Source organism: Hemitrygon akajei, chromosome 13, assembly GCF_048418815.1.
Source record: "Hemitrygon akajei chromosome 13, sHemAka1.3, whole genome shotgun sequence".
In the NCBI taxonomy this organism is placed as follows: domain Eukaryota; kingdom Metazoa; phylum Chordata; class Chondrichthyes; order Myliobatiformes; family Dasyatidae; genus Hemitrygon; species Hemitrygon akajei.
Window position 1 is genome coordinate 44,709,220 of NC_133136.1, and position 23,077 is coordinate 44,732,296.

Consider the following 23,077-nt stretch of genomic DNA (forward strand, 5'->3'; position numbering starts at 1 on the left):
TAAATACAGAAGGATCATGGATAAAAACCCTCCAGCCTCTGCCAGAAAGCTTAAATTGGGAAGAAGGTTTATCTTTCAGCAGGACAACAACCAAAAGCATAGTGCCAGAGCAACCATGGAGTGGCTTCAAATGAAGAAAATAGATTGGATCAGCCATGATGAAATGGCAGAACAGACTCGATGGGCCAAACGGCTTATTTCTGCTCCTAGATCTTATGGTCTTGTGTCCTTGTGTGCTCCAGTCAGAGTCCTGACCTTCCCATTCGAACATCTCTGGGGCAAGACCTCAGATCAGAATCAGAATCAAGTTTATTATCACCGGCCTGTGACATGAAATTTGTTAGCTTAGCAGCAGCAGTTCAATACAATACCTAATCGAGCAGAGAAAGGAAAAATAAAATAATAATAATAATAAATAAGTAAAGCAATTACTTATATTGAATAGATTTTTTAAAACGTGCAAAGACAGAAGTACTATGTATTTTTTTAAAATTGTGGTAGTGTCCAAAGATTCAATGTCCATTTAGGAATCGAACAGCAGAAGGGAAGAAGCTGTCCCCTCTCCACCACTACTCTCCAAATAACATCAGAATCAGGTTTATTATCACCAGCGTGTGATGTGAAATTTGTTAACTTAGCAGCAGCAGTTCAATGCAATACATAATATGGAAGAGGAAAAAAATAAGTAAGTAAATCTTATATAGTATACGTATATTGAATAGATTAAAATACCATGCAAAAAGCCGGAACTGCTATATATTACAAAAAGGTGAGGTACTGTTTATGGGTTCAATGTCCATTTAGGAATCGGATGTTAGAGGGGAATGTACCTCTAACCTCTGTACCTTCTGCCTGATGGTAATAATGAGAAAAAGGCCTGCCCTGGGTGCTGGAGGTCAATAATGGAAGTTGCCTTTCTGAGGCACCGCTCCTTGAAGATGTCGTGGGTATTTTGTAGGCTAGTACCCAAGCTGGAACTGACTAAATTTACAACTCTCTGCAGCTTCTTTCAGTCCTGTGCAGTAGCCCACCCGCATACCAGCCAGTGATGCAGTGTGTCAGAGTGCTCTCCATTGTACATCTATAGAAGTTTTTGAGTGTATTTGGTGACATACCAAATCTCTTCAAACTCCCAATGAAGTATAGTCACTGTCGTGCCTTCTTTATAACTGCATTGAAATGTTCGGACATGCGATCTTGACACCCAGGAACTTGAAGCTGCTCACTCTCTCCACTTCTGATCCCTCTGTCAGGATTGGTATGTGTTCTTTCATCTTATCCTTCCTGAAATCCACAATCAGCTCTTTCGTCTTACTGACGTTGATTGCCAGGTTGTTGCTTTTGGCTTGGGAATGTACAGTAAGTCTTTGTAGGCACAAATTCATCCACGCAGGTTTTAATAGTAACAACTGCAGCATACTTATTCAGGTTCGAGGATGAATTCCTGAATACAGTGCAGTCCATCGATTCAGAGCAGTCCTGTAGGTGCTCCTGTGCTTCCCTTGCCCATACTTGGTCCTCACTACTGGTGCTGCAGTCTTCAGTCTCTGTCTGCACTCAGGGAGTAGAAGTACAGCCAGGTGATCAGACTTCCCGAAGTGAGGGCGTGGAATAGAATGGTAGACATTCTTGATAGTGGTGTAGCAGTGGCTCAGTGTGGTGTTTCCTCTAGTATTACAAGTGATCTGTTGATGGTAATTGCTTAGTGATTTTTTCAGACTGGCCTGGTTAATATCTCCCAAAACAATGCTGAAGGTATTAGGATGCGTTGTTTCATGCATGTTGACCCCATTGATCAGATCTCTGAAGGTTGATTGACCTTCAGAGATCTGAGATCTCAGTCTGAGATGGAATGTACACTGCTACCAAATTGACCCCAAAGATCTCCCATGGTAGGTAAAAGGGACAGCACTTAACTACTAGATATTCCAGGTCTGGTGAGCAGAATTGGGACAACACTGATATATTTGTGCACCGAGAAGAGTTGATCATGAGGCATACTCCTCCACCTCTGCTTTTGAGAGACTGTATAGCTCTATCATGATGGTGTATAGTAAACCCATCGATCTGAAATGCTGCATCCGATATGGAAGGGGTTAACCAGGATTTTGTGAAACAAAGGACACGCGCAGTCCTAATGTCCCTCTGATTCAGCACCCTAGCTCTGAGATCATCGATTTTATTCACCAGAGACTGCACGTTTGCCAGCAAGATAGTTGGTATTGGGTGATTAAAACCCTGTTTTCTTAAATGCACTTGTAAGCCTGATCTACAGCCATGCGTCCTCTGTGGGCGCTTTCATCCACAATCAGAGTTGTTTCCACCAGTTTTAAGCAGCGATGGTTCATTTAAATGTATTAAGACATCTTTGTTGACTGTACAGTACTGACCTTGGAAGCAGTTCTGCTTTTTAGCAGTATCAGGCTGAAACAAGAATATTTAGTCATATCCATTGAGAGTACTACTGCTACTTAAGTCGCCCCAGGCGCCCCGGAAGCAGTTTTGCAGGGAGAAATGGGCAAATCTTGCTCCATCACATTGTGCAAAACTAATAGAGGCTTATCCAAAAGGTCCACTGGTTTTAATAACCGTGAGAGTTGGTTCAACTAAATACTGAGCAAAACTTCATGTATTGTTTTAGATTTTTATTTTTTCCTGTTTTTCAATTTACCCTGTTTTGGGGACTGTACTGCGGGGAGAAAAAGGAACATGCAATTCACAAATAAAGATTCTCAGTTAAATTGATCAAAATCTCTGGTTGTAATATATGTGAACAAAAGGCTGGAGGCTGAATATATTTTCAAGTTACTGTATGCTAAACTGTGAGGATAGGAACAATTTTGAGGGAGACATAAGCAGATTGGTGAAATTTAATACATGTAATTTGAAGGTGTGCATTTTGATAAAATAAGAAGAAACTGTAAAATAAAAGTTAATATTTTAATGGATTAGTAGGAAAGAAGCATAGCATGTGTGTATTCAAAAATTATTAAAGGTTGGTGAGCATGTTGGAAATAGTTAAAATGGCAAGTGTATTTCTTAGCTTTATTGATAGAGAACATTAATGCAAGAACAAAAATTATACTGAATCTTTTCAAAGGTCTTTTGTGCTTTATTGGAGTATTCTATTCAGATTACTCCCTTGCATTTTCAGAAAAATGTCAAGGTCTGGAAGAAGGTCTAGAAGTAATTTACCAACCAGCTCTCACGGTTGAAGTACTATGCAGATAACTGGTGGCATTCTCCTTAGGGTACAGAGATTAAAATGTGATTTAAAGGAGCATTTGTTAATTATTTATAGTTCTGGAACTAAGCGTTGGTCAATTAGGAATCAGGCAAGGAGAAATTTCATTCAAGGGATTAAGAATGTGTAGGATTCTGTATATAGTTGATGAAGATTATGCTTCAAGGGACAAATTAGATAAAGGTAAATTGTGTTTGGGAATTGCCTATGAGTTTTTGATTGATGAAGTAGGCGAGATACTTTTGTTTATGTTGTTTGAAGCATGCCATTCATTAACAAATGATTTTAATGGTCTAGTTTCCATACAAGTTTCCATGCATACTTTTTCACCTAACCCTGTAAAGTTACCCTAATAATCTTTATTCCCATTTATTTTTACCCGTGTTCTTTTTAACTGCATCCATGTTAACTGCCTCAGCTATTTGTGCTACTCTCTTCCATTTAGCATACTTTACATGAGGAATTTATAATGTCGGGAATTCACCAACTTGATTAAATACTTATAATGCAATTAAGTAAGGGTTTGATGTGCATAATGTTTAGAAAATGTGAACTTGTATTGCAAAAAAATTAAAATAGAAGCATATTAGCTAAATGGTGAGAGATTCTTAAACTCAGATAAAGAAGTATCTGGATAATCTGGTTCATTCTTTTCAAAATCTAGTAAATTAGGAAAAGTAACATAATACATTTTATTGCAAGTGGAATTGAATCCAGAAGTAGGAAGACTATGCTTTATTTGCAGAGGGCAGTGAAAACAGTGCTGGTTTCCAATATAATGATGGGAATAATTGAGAGACAGTTACTAAGCTAATGCCAGGAATAAGTTGGTTTTATGACAAACAGTTGGATAAGCTAAACTTGTATCCATTGGTATTTAGAACAGTAAGAAGAGGTATAATATATAAAATTCTGTAGGGTCTTTACCAGGTGGATGGAAGGCAAATGCTTACTTTTGTGGGTCACTGTTTAGAAATAATGTCTATTTAAAATAGAAATGAGGCAAAATTAGGTTTTACATATAGGAGTTGTGAGCCACACTTTCTAAAAGAGTAGTAGAAATAGTCTTAAGACATCTTTTGAGAAGTTGGGTGACTTCTTGTTGAGGAAAGACTGAAAGATTATTGAGAGTAATGCAGGATGTAAATTTGCCTTGTTCAAAGTGATGAGCAGCTTACTTATTCCTACACCTTGCTTGAACGTTCCTTACTAGATTATTAATGTCATTCTTTTTCTTTGTCACTACCTAACACATTGGAATAATTTTTCTATTTCTGCTCCCATTGAACTCTCTTCTAAATGACTTTCTGCAGAGAAGGGCACTAGATTCATTTCTGAACATAACATAAGTAAGACCAGGAGTAGGCCATCTGGCCCATCGAGCCTGCTTCTCCATTCAATGTGATCATGGGTGATCTGGCCATGGACTCATCGCCACCTACCTGCCTTTTCCCCATAACCCTTAATTCCCCTACCAATGCAACCTTGTCTTAAGTATATTTGCTGAAGTACTGCTTCATTGGGTAGAGAATTCCACAGATTCATCAACCTCTGGGAAAAGGAGTTGCTCCTCATTTCCACCCTAAATCTCCCCATAATCTTGAGACTATGTCCCCTAGTTCTAGTCTCACCTATCAGTGGAAACAACTTTCCTGCCTCTATCTTATCTATCCCTTTCATAATTTTATATGTTTCTGTAAGGTCTCTCATTCTTCTGAACTCCAGTGAGTACAGTCCCAGACAACTCAAGCTCTCCTCATTGTCTAAACGCTTCATCTCTGGAATCAACTTGGTGAACCTCCTCTGCACCGCCTCCAAAGCCAGTATATCCTTCCTCAAGTTGGGAGACCAGAACTGCTGACAGTACTCCAGGTGCCTCACCAATACCCTGTGCAATTGCAGCATGACCTCGCTGCTCTTAAATTCAGACCCTCTGGCAATGAAGACCAACATCCCATTTGCCTTCTTGATAGCCTGCTGTACCTGCAAACCAACCTTTTGTGATTCATGCACAAGGTCTCCCAAGTTGCTCTGCCCAGCAGCATGCTGCAGTTTTTTTTACCATTTAAATAATAATCTGCTCTTCCATTTTCCCTTCCAAAGTTAATGACCTTGCAGTTATCAACATTGCAAGACTGCCAGACCCTTGCCCACTCACTTAATCTACCTGTATCTCTCTGTTTCTTCTGCACAGTTTGCTTTTCCACTCAATTTAGTATCATCAGCAAACTTTGATACACTACACTCAGCCCCTTTTCCAGATTGTTAATGTATATCGTGAACAGTTCCACTCACCACTGATTACCAATCAGTACACATGTATCCCAACTCTCTGCTTTTATTAGTTAACCAGTCCTCTATCCATGCTAATACATCACCCCCAGCTCTATGCATCCTTATCTTATGGATGTCTTTTATGTGACACCTTATCAAATGCCTTTTGGAAATCCAAGTACATAATGTTCATCTGTTCCCCTCTATCCACTGCACTCACTATATCCTCGAAGAACTCCAGTAAGATTGTACCTTTGTCTCCTTTTCTAAGTTGGAGTCCAGAATTGTGCACCTGACTCAAAATGTTTTTAGACAATATACTATACATTTTTAAAAATCTTTCTTTCAATCTACAAAGGTTATTGTGAATTCTAGTCTGTAACTCTGTGCTACATTTTGCTTTTGCAAGTTGTCTAAGGTTCTTTCTGGCCACAGAGAAGTAAACCAAAACAGCTTAGTTCTGATAAACGCCCTTTAGAGCTGTTAAACACCTCTTTCTTCCCAGTTCTATGTATCCTTCATTTATCTTTGTTCATGAAATGACATTTTTATGAGTCTACAGGTTACTGCAGTGTTTAAATGAAGTTGGTGAATAATAGATTGCCAGTGAAAAATTCATTATTTGCTTGTGTTTGGATCTCACTTTGCAGCTGAAGAAAATAATTGATAATGCCTTGTGCATTTGAATCAAAATCACGTTTATTATCACTGTCTCATATGACACGATATATGTTATTTTGGAGCAGAAATACAGTGCAAAGACATAAAATTACTATAAATTACAGAATAAAACAGTGCAAAAAGAAGGAAACACAAGGTATTTTTCATGGACCATACAGAAATCTGATGGCAGAAGGGAAAAAGCTACTTATGAATCATTAAGTCTGCTTCTTCAGGCTCCTGTACCACCTCCTTGATGGTAGTATTAAGAGATGTAGGTAATTAATGTTTATCCAGTCAAAAAAATATTTAATATCCTACAAAGCTTCTCATTGATTCATTATTAATTTTTCTCTCTAGGTTTATTCTGAAAACACGACGACTAGAACTAAGCCTGTTTAGTTATTCAATCCAATTTTTTTCCAATTTTACAAATTCTTTTACGTAATCAGCAATATATTTAATCCACTCCTCAAATTTCTGAATGTGTGTTGTAAAGCTTTATAGTGTAGAGCAAAATAATGAAAATATTTCCTTGTGTGATTGTGCTTATCCTTGTAATGCTGCTTGTCTACCAATGGTCTGTGTTCCTTGGACCATTGTAGCATCATCACTGTATTGAACACCTCAGCATACATAATTGTGAGCAGGAATCCAATTTAACCTGGTTTCTCCATATTTTGCCCAAACCTTCTCAGCTGCTAGTAAAGTCAGAAAAGTAGCATTGCTCAGGAAATCAAATAATCCTGCCTTCCATTGATACAAATTATGTTATCTTGCATTGATATAAATGGAACAAGTTCGGGATAAACAAGGCTACAGTGACCCAGAATGTTGCAAAGTACACTCAAAAATGACTTTCATTTATACATCAAGGCTATAAACTATGAAACTGTTAAAAAACATTGCTGTTTTATTTTGTCATGAGGGGCCCATTTTAGTTAAGCTGTTCTAAAGAAAATAGAATTATACTCAGACGCATTAAGTTATATATCCTTTATTCATACCTGGTTTGTTGGATTTTACTTGTGTAATTATATACCTGTTATTAAATATAATTATTTTTCTGAAAACTGGAACTTCAACAGCATTGTTAAAGACTTGTGTTAATTCCTTAAAATAGCTGTATGGTGATCTCACATTTTGAGGAGCAGAAAGTAAGCGAAGATGAAGAACCCCCAACTGAACAAGACAAGAGGAAAAAGCTGGTAAGATACCATACACTCTGTCATGGAAATTGCGTTGTTTGCTGCAGTAGTGACTGAGGGATGCAAAGGGTAACATAATAAAACAACATCAAGCCAACAAGATGCTATATTTCTTTATATTGTTCTCTTTCTAATTTTCCCCACCCTAATCTGATTTCTGATATGAATTTGTGACTCTTGTGCTCCATGGGCCTGTCATTACTGAACCACCTTGTCCGTTTGGGTTTTAGTTACCACAATAAATGCCTTGGAGAAAATGAAGACTTTGCATGTAACTTAAATCTCTGTTTGCTAAGAGGCCTAACACACTTAACTCTCCACAGATTGCAGGTGCGACATTTCTGGATTCTGCCATTCAACCATTTGCACGATAACATTTTAATCCATCAAAGTTTTTTTTTTGTAATTTAAGCCTTTTCACAGCATCAGTGTGATTTTACTCAAGCTATATATTGATGCGGGATCATACTTTTGTACTTTTTGAGGCTCAGATTAAGACAAGCCAAAGGTAGAAGCGTGACAGCAAATTTGTTTGGTTGTCTAGTTCAAATAATACTACTAATTAGAGAAATCATCTTTCTAATAATAGGCTAGATTTATGGATGGATTATAGAGCAATGTTTCACTTTTGTGTTGACTTTACTGTCATGAACAAAGTTAAATGGCAGGTGGCTAATGAAAATACTATTTATTTGTGATTTGGCTCATGGCCAGTCCAACTTTCTGAAACAAAGAACTGTACCTGGCGAATTGCAATCAGTAACAAAGTCATGAGATAATGAATGCCCAAGTAGTATTATATTCACTTGCCAATGATTTTAAAATGTATCCAATCCTATCCAAAATAGAAGTTGCCTGTGCAAATGTTTAAAAAAAATACTTTGGGAAGCTCTGAAGCTATCTGCTTGCAGGAGCCCCAATAACTCACTAACAGTCATGACATGTTGAGTATGGGTTTCCTGTGGGATCTCCTGATTTCTTCCATGTCATGAAGATATATTAGTTGTTAAATTGACTTTACATTGTTACTTGCTCTCAGTAAAGTGGTTGGAAGGAGGATCAGGCATTGATTATGGGCATATGTGGGAGAATAAGTTATAGGGAAATAAGTGGAAGAAGGATTTGAGGGACATGCTCTTAAAAACTAGCATTGGCTTGATACGTTATACTGCCTCGTTTTATGTCATAGAGAAGTGTGAAATGTTCGGAAGTTAGGGGTAATTGTTCATCCCTGTGATGATTTTCGGTAAGATGGTGACCCTCTTGGTCATAGCGGCCTCTCCAAGTTCAGCAAATGGTGCAAGGTCTGTCTTACACATTTTTCTTTTGATTGGAAGACCCCTGTTGGACATTGGTAATACACAATACTGCAAGATTGGTTAATTGACGAGAGTGATGGCATGGGAGCTGCATGGCCTCCACTGTTGCACGGATCAAGCCCTCATGCATGGAGTCACTAACTACAACCACTCAGGGAGGATGTGCATAAGGCAGTGTGGGAGAGAACCGAAGTGTGGTGGACATGCTGGAATATTCTGGGCTGGGGGCTGGCCCCTGCAGGCTGGTTCTCCCATTGGTGCTGTTCTCCAGTGTTCACTCCATGGAAGACGAACTGGATTCCCTTCAACTGCAGCTGACTTAGTGTGAGATGAACTTACTTGTTTTTGCAGAAGGATAGCTCCAGGACAACATCTTGTGCACCGTTGATCTTCAGGCCATGTCATTCAGGATTTTTGCTAATACTATTTTGTGATTGTAGCTGTGTGTGCTGCATCTGACTGTGATCTGCACCCTAATCCCAGAAGAAAGTTGCTTCATTTAGTTGAATACACGTGAATGGCTAAATGACAATTTTGCTTGAACTTGACTAAACTAACTTGTCATCCTATACTAACAAGTTAAGCTATGACATGAAGGCAATATTTGCATTTGTGCATATTTGGGTGCCAAATAGAGTTCAGAAGAATGAGGGGAGAAATTTCATTGTAATCTATCGAATATTGAAATGCCCAGACCCCTGGACTGATGGAGTGAAATGGAAACACCAATGCGCTTGAATAGAAAAACCTACAAAAGCTAATGGATACGACCCAGTCCATCAAGGGGAAAGCCCTGCCCGCTATTAGAAGCGTCAACACAGAGGGTTGTCACAGGAAAGCAGCATCTGTTATCAGGGACCCCCATCACTGAGGTCATGCTTTCTTCGCGCTGCTGCCTCCCAGAAGGAAGGTACAGGAGCCTCAGGACTCTAACCACCAGCTTCAGGAGCAGTTATTAACCATCAACCGTCAGACTATTGAATCAAAGGGGATAACTTCACTCAACTTCACTTTCCCCAGCACTAAAATGTTCCCATAGCCTATGAACTCACTTTCAAGGGCTCTTCATCCCATATTCTTGATGGCTATTCTTATTATTATTTCTTTCTTTTTGTATTTGCACACTTGTTGAAGACCTAGTTGGTGTAGTCTTTCATTGATTCTTTTATGGTTATTATTCTATTATGGATTCATTGAGTATATCTACAAGAAAATGAATCTCAGGGTTGTATATGGTGACAAATATGTTTCCAAGTGTGCGAGTGTCTCGGACCAAGGGGCAGAGCCTCAGGCTTAGAAGGAAGATTCTTTAGAACAGAAACGGAGGGTATTTCTTTTGACAGTGATGAATCTTTGGAATTCATTGTCACAGACAGCTGTGAAGGCTAAGTCTTTTAAGTATATTTAAAATGGAGGTTGATAGGCTGTCAACGGTTATGGGGAGAACACAGGAGATTGGGGTCAAGAGGGAAAATAGATCAGCGATGATTCCAATGGGCTAAATGGCCTTATTCTGCTCCTCTGTCTTATGAATGAGTTGTAAAAGGATTTTGATTGGATGTCAGATTCAGAAGTTTTCCATTTAGTTTTTTTAATATAAAATACTTACATTCATATGGAAATGGAATAGTGCTGAGGAAGGGATTTTAAATTGTATGTCAACAGCATATTAAGGACATCATTTCATGTTAATAAAGCTATAACAAAAACTCATGGAATCCTAGCTTCTGTCACAAAACTTTTTAAGAATATTCATGCAACGTCAGCATAAAATCTTAACAAGATCTCAGTAAGGGAATGATGTGTTATTTTGTACTCATGAGAAAAGTACTACTTTAGTAATGGTACATTACTGTTGCTTTTTGACCAGCTAGCAATTCCCAATAATATCATTAACTGGGCTATTAATTTGATTGTACAGGGATAAAACGCTTGAGTAATGCATAAAAGTATCTATTATATCATCCTTTGAAATTTATTAAAGCAATCTATTAGGTGGATTTTACTCAATGCTAATTCACTTATGACAGCACAAATACTACAAAAATTGTTTTTTCATCAACTCCATGGATTTTGGTTTGAAGTGGTTAAGATTATGACATTGGATAGAGACAGAGATCAGCAATTGAGGGTTTTTTAAACAAGCTCCTAACCTACATAAATAATGCAAATAGCCTCAGAAATTTTTACTGGAATAGTCACGTTGCAGAGTGCAGATATCTCAGAGCTTTTGTCACCTGGCTTTTTTTTTACCTTTGCTAGTGTCATTGTGGAGTTTGCACATTCTCCTTGTAACCGTGTGGGTTTCATCCACTGGTTCCAGATCCTAGCACATGTTAGTGTTTAGTTTAATTATAAAGTTACCCCTAATGGAGATGCGTAGCAAAAGAATCAGTTGGAGGTGGGAGTTAGTGTGCATATGTAGAACTATGAGATGCAGGGAAATGAGTAGAATTGATTGAATCTCTCTGAGTGCTAACATAGACTTAATGGGCCTAATGGCCTCCTTCAATCTTGTGAAGAAATGAAAAGCTTGAGTGTGTCCAGCTTTCCTGTGTTTTGAACTTCAGGGCCAGCCAGCAGAACAAGTAAAATAATATTTAAAGGAAACTTGTTCCAGAAAGTGCAAGTAAGTTTGTAAATCGTAAATAAAAATAGAAAAACTGCAAATCTGAAATGAACACAGAAAGTGCTGAAAACCACAGACCAGGTGTTGCTAAGATTCGTCTTCCGCCTGGAAAGTTAACTATGTTTATCTTTCCACTGATGTTGCTAACCTGCTGAGTGTTTTTATTTTTTTGTTTTGATTTGAGGCTTTATTAGGTGGCATTTAGAAAGAAAGTGAAGGGTGTCTATTATTATTTTATTGTCAAGGAAAGTGAATAAGTATACAGTGACACCATTAACAATCATCAGTATTTTACAACAGATAAAAAGCTTGTTGGTTCCTCATCTGTTCCTTCCGCTTGCCAAAAAGAAACAGCATCTATTATATTTTAGATAGTGTGGAAAATTCTTGGCAGATCTAGGGTGTTGCTATTGCTTAGCTACGTATTAGGCTGAAAATAAATATTGCAATGGAGTCATAAAAAGATGTAGTACAGAGACATCCCTTCCTGCCCACCAAGTCTAACCAACTGTTAACAACCCATTTACACTTTTTGAAAAATTCTCCCCACATTCACATCACCTCTCTCCAGATTCTGTCACTCACCTGCATAGTAGGAGCAATTCGTAATAGCTAGTTAACAACCAACCTGTGTTTTTGATATGGAAGAATACAGGAATACCACCAGGAGGAAACTCAAGCAATCACAGGAAGAAGGTGTAAATTTTACACTGATAGCATCCAAGATTAAACATGCATCTTTACTGCTGCATTTGCTATACTGCAGTAACATGAGCTATGTAACTAAGTGACCAGGGACTCTGATCCTGGAAAATACAGAACAGGAAAAAAACAAGTATTGGCAACTTTGCGTTCACTGTTTCCACTAAATTGTACTTTTCACTAGAAAGCTGTTATTACAGAAAAAATTGACAAAAATATCTTAAGGTATAAATATCACAAGTCATTTTGAAAATGTATTATTTCATCTTTGATTTATACCAGGACATTGGTTCTGTGTGTAAAAGTTCAAAGATCACATTTACATTTGAATACACCAGCCACAATGTTTTATCACAAATAGCCCAGTTTCAAATGGTGATGAATTGACACAGTACTGATTGCATTTCTGAACGGTTTTCCAGTATTTTTTCTGCACTTTCAAATTCGAGCTGCAGTTAATAGCAACATCATACATGGTTAACCTGTCAAAAACCAATTAGATTGTGCTGCATGAAATTTTTTTCTTACTCATGCAGAAAATATTTTAAAATTATTCTCCAGGCAAGTTGACCTATGAGCTAAAAAAAAGATTAATTTTTTTTGGATGTGGGCATTGTTGACATGGTCATAATTTGTTGCCCATGAGAAGATGGTGTGAGCCATCTTCTTAAACAGATGCAGTCCTTCAGATGAGAATAATCCAATGATGTTGTACAGCTGAGAATTCTAGGATTTTGACACACTGGCAGTGAAGGATCAGAATTATATTTCTAAGTCAGGATGTAGCTTGGAAAGGTGCACACAGTTGGTTGTGTACTCAGGGACAATGCACAAAATATAGACACTCAGCAAGTCAGGCAGCATCTGTGGAGGTAAACAAACAGTTCTGGCTTCTGTCCCCTTCTTTTCCAGTCTGAATTCAAGATTCCAGATTTTTTACTGTTATTCTTCAGTACACAGGTGTAAAGGAGAATGAACTGATTCTTAATCCGGATCCAATGTATCATAAATAAACCAAATAAACATTAAACACAATAAATATAAGTATAAAAGCAATGCTAGAAAACACAATGTACAAGTAACTGTTTGAGTGTGACTGTATATACATAAGATTATATACGTCGGCTGATTGTATGTATTGATAGATAAGGTGACTGATAGAAAATGATAGTGACAAAGTGACACTTGGCATCGTGAACTCTTCATGATAGCAGTTGGATATATGAACACACAGTAGAACACTGATTAGGGCTCTTGGCCCAAAACATCAACTCCATTGATGCTGCCTGACTTGCTAAGTTTCTCTAGCTTTTTGTAGGTGCTGCTCACAATTTATTTATTTTATTTAATTTTATTTTAGAGGTACAATGCGTAACAGGGCTGTCCAGCATCTTCAGATCCTCTTGGGTTTATGATGGTGTGCTCATGAATTTTAAATACTTATTCTTCTTGCTTGGAGGGCTCAAAGGCTTGGGAGTTATTGAAGTAACCTAAGCAAGACAGTGCATTGAATATTGTAAACTTTGTGTAGTAATAATGGAGGGAATGAACATACAATATAACCTCTCGGATGGAGTGCCAGTCAAGCAAGCTGCTTTGTTGTAGATGGTCAGATAATCTTCGAGTCATACAGCATAGAAACAGGATATTCAGTCCGCATAGTCCATGTTGACCATGAAGCATCTGAAACCCTAATCCTAAACTAATTCTTTTTTATTATCCTTATATTTCCCTCAGCTCTCCCCAGTTCTACTGCTCACCATCACACTAGGGGTAATTTATTGTGACCAATTAGTCAACCAACATATTGAGCTTTTTGAGAGTTGTTAGAATTACTTTAATCACCCACCTGATGAGGGTTGTGGGGTGTTCAGAGTTAGTCACTGCGACAGGATTCCCAACCTCTGACATTTTCTTATAGGTCCAGTTTTTATATGTTTTTCCAGTTGAAGTTGACCCACAGGGTGTTGACAGTGGGCAAGGGGTCAGGGCCAGGAGTGAGATTGTTTCATTGATAATCATTTGAAAGGCTGACAGTTATGCTCTTTCTCATTGGAAACAATCAAGGAACATTTATGGTATGATTTCTATTTGTCACTTGCCATTAAAGATTGATTATCAAAGTATGTATACAGAATACAAGTCTGAGATTCGTCCTGCTGCAGGTAGCTACAAAGCAAAAGAAACACCATGGATCCATTCAAGAAAACATCAAACACCCAACATGTAAGAAAAGAGTAAATTGTGCAAGCGGTAAAAAGCGAGTGAACAACACAGAATATCAGACATCAAACCAGGAGTCCAGTAGTATTCAGTTCAGTTCAGTGCTGCGCTGCCTCACTGGCCCACTGCATTGCCAAAACACTGTAGTCCACATCAATCGCCCCAATCAAACCACTCAAAAATACTAAACAAAAGACAAGCCAGAATCCAGGAACACATGCAATATGGACCTCAAAGTTCCCCAAAATGAGTCCACAACCTCACTGATCAATCCTTGCAACACAGATCTCAAGACTCTTATATTTTGTTCTGACAGCAGCTAGCAAAAGGGAGAGGAAGATCAGCCAACCACAGGCAGACAGCACCAAACACCTGCCCATCTTCTGCTTTTATCCTTGTTGACTTCAGCTTTGCTCCATGCCTCAGTGGAATCGATCATGGGCTCTTGCTCCGTTTCCAGGTGTCTGGGCCGCCAGGCTGGACACTCTGCTCTAAACCTCACTGGACTGCTTTGGAGACAGCAAAGTGAAATCAGTCAAATGGCCCAAAAATGCACCATCAAAATTTAAATCCTAGGTTCCAATTACACATGACTTAGTAGTGGAATCATATTTAAAGAAGTAGTAGTTTCGCGAACTGTCTGTAGGATGTTTCTGTTGATCGCGTTGTTCACGGGCACCATCCTACAGTGATCTAAGGGAAACAAAGGGTTAAAACACATGGAAACACCACCATCTGCAGGTTCACCTCTAAATCACACACTAATTTGGACTTATTACATCTTAAACATCAGTGGGTCTAAATCCTGAAACGCCCAGCTGTATAACACCAGAGGAATACCTTCACCTGAATAACTGTATTGGTTTAAGAAAGCTGTTCACACAACCTTATGCACAGTTTTGTATGGGCAGCAAACACTGAGCATGCCAGTGATGCCCGCAGGCCAAAATATGAATAACAAAGGTTTTTTAACTCGTAGATCTAGCTTGGCTGATGAAAGTTGCCTGGTGTACACAGGCATAGACAATGTTATTTGCTGAGAAGTTACAAATGGAATTCATCATTGTGCAATCAGTAACATATATCCTGCCTTCTAACCTTAAAGAAGGAAATCATTGTATATTCTACATACATGAAATGGATTATCATTCTTTACAAAATTTAATTACAATCTAATTATGTAGAAGGATTTATGGAGTTTACTTTAATGAAGAAAATTATGCTTAAGACCTTTTTGCTGAAAGGGTACTAAGGCATTTGCATTGCTGTTTTAGCATGTGAAAATGTAAAATTTGAAGAGCAATATTAGATTTCCTTCATTATGACACTTGTTTAAATTCAGTTTCAAATCAAGTCAAGTTTAATTATTTAAACTATACATAGATACAGCTGAACGAGACAGCGTTCTCTTGGGGTCAAGGTGCAAAATGTTCAAAATAGCAAGTAACATTGTTCAAATATTGAGCAAAAAACATATTCACTTGAAAACACACACACACACACACACACACACACACACACACACACACACACACACACACACACACACACACACACACACACACACACACACACACACACACACACACACACACACACACACACACACACACACGTCCAAGAACACGGGAGGACAGCACTGATGAGAGGCCATGCCCCAGCCGAGCTCAACCACACTGTAGCAATTCTGCCTCTCTCACCTGATTTGCAGCAGCAGGCAAACCCAAGGCTTGAGGCCTAGTTCTCACTACAACTGAGACTACTCAGCTCCCATGTTGTCAATCTCTCCACCAGTTACAGTAACAGGCCTGCAGCAACTTACACATCACTGTCCAACAGAGTTTTGCAATCACAAGTAAATACCTAAGACAATCTCCCATGGTTATACTGCACCAACCCTGATGTTTCCGAGTAGCAGGCAGCAACACAGAAGCCAAGTCAGCTCCTCCAAACCCAAACTGTCTCACCAACACATTGGTGAGATCCTCCGACATCCTGACAGGCTCCTCCGATTTCCTGACCGGTTCTTCCAACATCCCGATCAGCTCCTGATATCCCGGCTTGCTCCTCTGATACCCAACCAGCTCCTTCAACACCTCTGCTGGCTCCAGTGCCAACACCAGTCCAGCTACTCCGATCAATGAACAACTCACTGATGGAGTTGCCTTTCAGTACCCAATGTTCTTAGTGTAGAATTGTCTTTGGATCATAAAGAATAAGTTTTACAAAGAACAAAGCACTTTTGGTTGCCCCCCCCCCCCCCAAGAGGGCACTGCATTCGCACGCACTGCCATCTTTTGTCATTGTGCTTTGTATCTCTAAAGACAAGATTACTAAATACTGCTAGTTTGTAGGAAAATATTCCCCCCCCCCCACTAATCCCAATATAATGGCATGTTATGATTGGCAAAACAGCTTCTCATATTGCATGATATGTCTTTTTGTCCTGATATTTGGTATTTAATAAATGTATTAAAAGTCTCACTGTGACCTTGGTCTTTATGGGTATAACAAATAAGCCTGCATTTTTGTTTGCAAAAGACCAGACAATTCAGCAAAAACAATGGATGAGTATTTCAAGAAAATAGTGTTAATAAAAGCAGGTTGTTCTGTGAATAACAATCTTGTTCTTCAGTTCAGCAAGTTTGAAAGTCTCACTACAGATGAATTTGATGAGTTGCAATATTATTATGTTATTTGGGAAGTCTAACATCAGGATAATAGTGTAGAATTTACAAAAATTCTGCCAGAAATTCTGGAATCAAATTCCAGAAGAGTGCGAAGATGTCTAGGAATTGTGCAAAATTGCTTTGCTGAGAATTAAGCCAATTTTCAGCTGTACAGTAAATTATATCCAGGCCACAATCTTGATGGATAAAAATGCAAGGACAGCCTGTGTTTTTAAATGTATGAAGTATTCATCACAGAAAGTCTTGTCTCTCCTTTGATATTCTTTCTGTTGATTAATCTGACATTTTATGCTTGGTGTGATTTATTACACTCAATTCTGCATTTACTGTCATTCTCCTAACACTTGTTAATAGTTTACCCTTTTAATCTTTCTTCACTTAGCAGTTATAATAAAACATTCATTAATTCTACTTGAAATCCAGCTATTTTTGTTACTGAAAATAGCCTTGGCAGTTCAATCAATTAACTTACAAAATGCTGAGTCTACTTTTACCAAGATGTTTATTCAAATAATTAGTTTGCAGCCATCAAGTCCACTTTTATTTTTAGATTCAATGATAGGTGTATTTATGTTTATTTTCCATCTCATGCAAAATTTACAATTTTCATGTACATATACCTATACATGTTCCAGAAGGAGTTTCTCTCTTAACTTTGTGTGCATTTCACTGTAGTTAGTCATCTTCACTAAGAATACTCTTATTTCTTTGCCTATTAATAATTTTGTTTCTTTGTTAGTAATTTTGTTCTCTGCAGTATTATACAATGTTGATGCCCTTACGGTATTTGCAAGTGTTTGCTTTGCAAGCTACACTTACAGCAGAAGATTATAAGAAATAGTAGATGGAAAAAGTAATGTTGCTTTTCTCAGTCATAGAGTAATTCTGCACAAAAAATGGCCCAACTGGTCCAAGCTGACCACAGCATCCTTCCTGTTATTCTCAGTTGCCCACCTTCGGTCCATAACCCTCCAAACCCCTTCCCTCCATGTACATTTACAAGAAAAAGTTTGCGAACACTTTGCAGTTACCTGGTTTTCTGCATTAATTACTCATAAAATGAGGTCTGATCTTCATCTTATAGGCATCCGTTAGTCTCGTGAGACCATGGATTTGCGCCTTGGAAGATTTCCAGGGTGCAGGCCTGGGCAGGGTTGTATGGGAGACCGGCAGTTGCCCAAGCTGCAAGCCTTCCCCTCTCCACGCCACCGATGTTGTCCAAGGGAAGGGCACTAGGACCCAAGCAGCTTGGCACTGGTGTCGTCACAGAGCAATGTGTTGTTAAGTGCCTTGCTCAAGGACACAACGCGCTGCCTCAGCTGAGGCTCGAACCAGTGACCTTCAGATCACTCGACCGATGCCTTATCCACTAGGCCACGCGCCAACAATTAGATCTTCATCTAAGTCACAGTTATAGACCTTCACCACCCAGTCTGCTTGCACAGCTGCTTTCACCAAACTACACATTTGTACCCCCTGGTCCCTTTGTTCCACAACATTCATCTGTGCCCTGCCATCCACTGTCAGAACTACCCTGATTTGGCTCTCCAAACTGCATCACCTCACACTTACCTAAATTGAAATCAAATTGCTATGCCTCAGGCCATTCTCCCTAACTGATAAAGATAATTAGTTCTGCTCATCCTGTGTTTCACACACCTTTTACCAAATCCCCTTAATCCCTGAACTCAGAATCAGAATCAGGTTTATTGTCACCAGCATGTGTCGTGAAATACAGGTTTCCCCCGCTATCCGAAGTCAGAGCGTTTCTATGAAATGGTTCGTAAGCCGGAATGTCGTAAAGTGAAGAAGCAATTACCATTTATTCGTATGGGGAAAAATTGTGGGAGTTCGCAGACCCAAAAAATAACCTACCAAATCATGCCAAATAACACGTATAACGTAAAATAACAGTAATATATAGTAAAAGCAGGAATGATGATAAATACTCATACAAGTGCTCTCGGCAGAAACCCTCTCTCCAGTAACCTTTAAGCTATGAAGCTGCCAAATTGTACCAAATAACACATAAAAATACACAGCCTATATAAAGTAGAAATAATGTATGTACAGTCTAGTTTCAATTACCAGAATCGGGAAGACAGCGAGCACAATGATGATGGTGTGTTAGGCTGAGTCATCACAGGTTGGGTTGGTGGGAGACTGGTGGGTCATCTCATCATTGTCTGTATCTATCAGGGCAGGCAGGTCACCACCTTCTATGTCTGCCTTCCTCGATGTCAAAGGTTGAGTTTCATCGTCTGCTGTGGCTGATATGGAAAGCTTAAATGCTTAGCCTCGTGTATTTTTCTACCATACAGTTCTTTGTAAGCACTCAAACCATCCTGCAAATATGCCCTAAACCTACGTATCCTTTCAAAATTAAAGTCATACTTTTCTGCAATCATTGCAGTGTTGTCAATCGCAGCAAAAATCTCACGCAATTGCTTCACGTTCAGTTCTTGGACAACTTCACTTTCGGGCCGTTCGCTACTGCATTCGGTTTCGATTGTTATCCTTTCCTCTTGCAATTGCATCAGCTCTCTATCTCTCATTTCTTGGTCATGGGATGCCAAAACCTCTTCAACATCATCTTCGTCAACTTCCACAAACCCAGCCTCCTTAGCCAAACACACCTTGTCCTTACTTCATTCACCACAATCGAAATGCTTAATTATGTCTAGTTTTACGCTAAGTGTAACATCCTTACGAGCTCATTTAGGCTTTTCCGATACCTTAGAACTCATCTTGCTAACGGATGCACAAAATAAATTGACATAAAGCACAGATGCTTACAGGCACATGTTTAAGCAATGCCGGCTAGAATGCAGTTCCGGGGGAGGGGCTAGGCTGCTCGGCGCGCGCTGCCTTTTTTTGTAACAGTGAAAGCACCTTCTGTTAGTGAAAACAGGTAACTAATGTAGGTCTTTCATAACAGCGAGGTGTCGTAAAGCGAACGTTCGAAAAATGGGGGACACTTGTATGTTAACTTAGCAGCAGCAGTTTAATCTAATAAATGATAATATAGAAAGGAAAAATAAATAAGTAAATCAATTACAGTAAGTATATATGTATATTGGTGGAAAAACAAATAATATATAAATTTTAAGAAGTAAGGTATTGTTCATAGGTTCAACGTCATATGGCAGAGGGGAAGAAGCTGTTCCTGAATTGCTGAGTGTGTCCCTTCAGGCTTCTGTACCTCCTTCCTGACGGTAACAATGAGAAGAGGGCATGTCTTGGGTGAAGGGGTTCCTTAATAATGGACTTCACCTTCCTGTGGTATTGCTCCTTGAAGATGTCTTTGGTGCTATGGAGGCTAATACCCAAGATGGAGCTGACTAATTTTATGACTTTCTGTAGCTGCTTTCAATCCTGTGCAGTAACCCCCACCCCCATACCAGACAGTGATGCAGCCTGTCAGAGTTATTTGACTAATCTCTAGCTTAAATGTGAACTTTAAATTGCTGGATAAATATAGAAGGTGTATAGAATAGAAATAAAAAAGACTGCATATGCTGAAAATTTGAAATAAAAACTGAAATTGCTAGGAAAGCTTTACGAGGACAGGCACTATTGCTGATCAGTGAAACCGTTAATGCTTCCGGTCTTGGATCCCTCATCAGAGCCGAAAACAGAAAGTTTACTAAATCCACAGTAACCATTTTGTAAAGCCGTCCCCACCATTGAGCACATCTACACAGAACAATGTTGCAGGAAAGCAGCATCCATCATCAGGGCTCCCCACCACCCGGGTCATGCTCTCTTGTTGCTGCCATCAGGAAGAAGGTACAGAATTCATGAAAGACTGCACCAACTGGGTGTTCAACAAGTGCGCAAAAGTCAACAAACTGTGCAAATACAAAAAAGAAATAATAATAACTATCAAGAATATGAGATGGAGTTCTTGAAAGTGAGTCCATAGGTTGTGGGAACAGTTCAGTGATGAGGCGAGTGAAGTTATCCCGTCTAGTTCAGGAACCTAATGATTGAGGGGTAATAACTGTTCCTAAACCAGATGGTGTCTGTCCTGAGGCTCCTGTACCATTCCAATACACATAACATACAGAAATCTATAAGTGAAAAGCACCAGAAGTATGCTAAATTAAAAGAGGAAATTGAAAGACTTTGGAACATGAGCACATCCCAATCGTAATATCTACAGCTGGTATCATCCCAAAGTCACTACACTAGCATTAAACAATTAGGCCTACACAGCAATATTTATATAAATCTACAGAAAACCACAATACTAAACACCACTAGAATAGTTGGAAAGTTCCTAGCAAATGAGAAGTGAGTGTGCTTGACAATGCCCATATCTCAGGGATTACCAGCTTGAGCGGAGAAATTTTTAATTATTAATAAATAAGCAATAATTATTGAGAATAGGATAATTAAGTTTTAGTAAAGAAAAATTTACCTTTATAAAATTTGTTCAGTGATTCTTGACAGTTAAAATCACTCCCAAGTACTTAACAATTGTAATTTTTTAAAACTCTGATGTGTGAAACATTGCAGCATGTGATAAGTAATGGATAACTACTTCATTCGACATTAGGTGTACAGTCATTTATTCTCTGCAGTGTCTCCATGTTAGCCAACTAAAATTCTATAACTGGAAGAAAATAACATTTATTATAGCTTTATTTTTACAAGGGTATAAATGTGAACTAATCCAAAATGCATGTTGTTAAAGCAATGCAGTTTATGGTTCTCCAGAGCCAGTTTGGTGAAAAACTGTATATGTATATGATGGTGGACCTTGTTGGTGTCTATCAATCTGACTAATGGAAAGTAGGGTTAATTTTGACCATACTGGATTAACTGAAGAGCATATAATTTAATAGCTATTACAAAATAATTTTTGATATATTTAAAAATTTTAAACATTTTAAAACCTGAAACTACATGTTATAATTTCCTAAAAGCTATGGTGAACTGACCTTCAAACACAATTAGTGAAAATTATACATTTGATTTTGCAAACTGAAAGCTAAAAATATAAATAATAGTCATTAACCAGTATGACAAAATGAACTGATTAACTTGAGCATAACAAGTAAATATTCCATTTCAAGAAAGAGCATTATTACACGTGTAATTTAATGAAGCCTGGAATATTGGTAGTGTTTCTCACCATTTTTTTCCTTTGTTCATGCATAATTGTTCACAGGTTCAGTCATCATGTACTTTTGTGCGCTGTGGTTCTGAAAAGTGTAGGAAAAGTATTAAATAGGGGTTGAGCTGCATCACCACATAGTTGGACTCTGAGCTTACTCATCATCCACTACCCAGAAAGAATAGTGATTGAGCACACCAACCTAATTAGCATACTTGTGCTTACAACCAAATGTGTTTCTGATGGAAATCCAGTAAAAGTGTCGATCTGCCTCTCTACCAGAGGACTTTAGGTTCAGACCCAGGGAATAATTGTCAATTTACTTAAAATTACATACTGTTTATTAGCAAGTTTGCATCTCAGTTGATATTACAGAGCCCCACTCATAGAGCCTGGAAATCTGTAAGCAAGTGAGCCTGAGCACTATCTGGGGCTGCTTGTTAAACATTTGTTGTCACATAGTACTCTGTTGCCAGGCATCCTTGATTAGTGGTTGCACAAAACAGCTTTCTTATGCAATGAACACTACTTTGTTCCTTAGTTATCTTGCAGCATTATTCTCACAAATCAGTCAAAACATGTCAGTCAGGTTTTAGCTGTTTAAATTCTATATATAATTCCTCAGTTGTGCTAAAAAGCTTCAAGTTAGAATGATTATGCTCAAAGTTTATGCCAACATAAACATAGGAGACTTTGACCCTATAGTCATGTTGAATACATGCAATAGTTTCGTTGTTGAGCTCCATTTTAATAAGTTTGCTGTCCAGTGCACATCAATGTCAGGATGTGTCTGGTCTCCTTTATTCTAGCTGTTCACATTCATTAACACCCTTCCCATTATGAAAATAAACATGATTGTGCTACACATACTCACATTCACCAAACATGGCATGTAAGACAGTCAGCAGAAGTAATGATGCATAGACAAATTTTCATCCCATGTCCTTTATAGTCTTCTATAAATTAGGGTCTGTAAATTTTCATTTGAATTGATATTAAAATAATC

General features: G+C 38.4%; 1 protein-coding gene across 4 annotated transcripts in view; it reads left to right on the top strand.

Moving 5' to 3' along the window:
• The window catches only part of ipo11 (importin 11), a 420,430-nt gene that overhangs the window by 317,881 nt on the left and 79,472 nt on the right, over window positions 1–23,077 (top strand). For 3 of the 4 annotated variants that reach the window (XM_073064510.1, XM_073064512.1, XM_073064511.1), the window contains one exon: window positions 7,302–7,386. The exons of the other annotated variant lie outside the window; for it this stretch is intronic. In XM_073064510.1, the coding sequence (XP_072920611.1) occupies window positions 7,302–7,386 (85 nt within the window). The remainder of the gene's footprint in view (window positions 1–7,301; window positions 7,387–23,077) is intronic. 4 annotated transcript variants of the gene reach the window in all.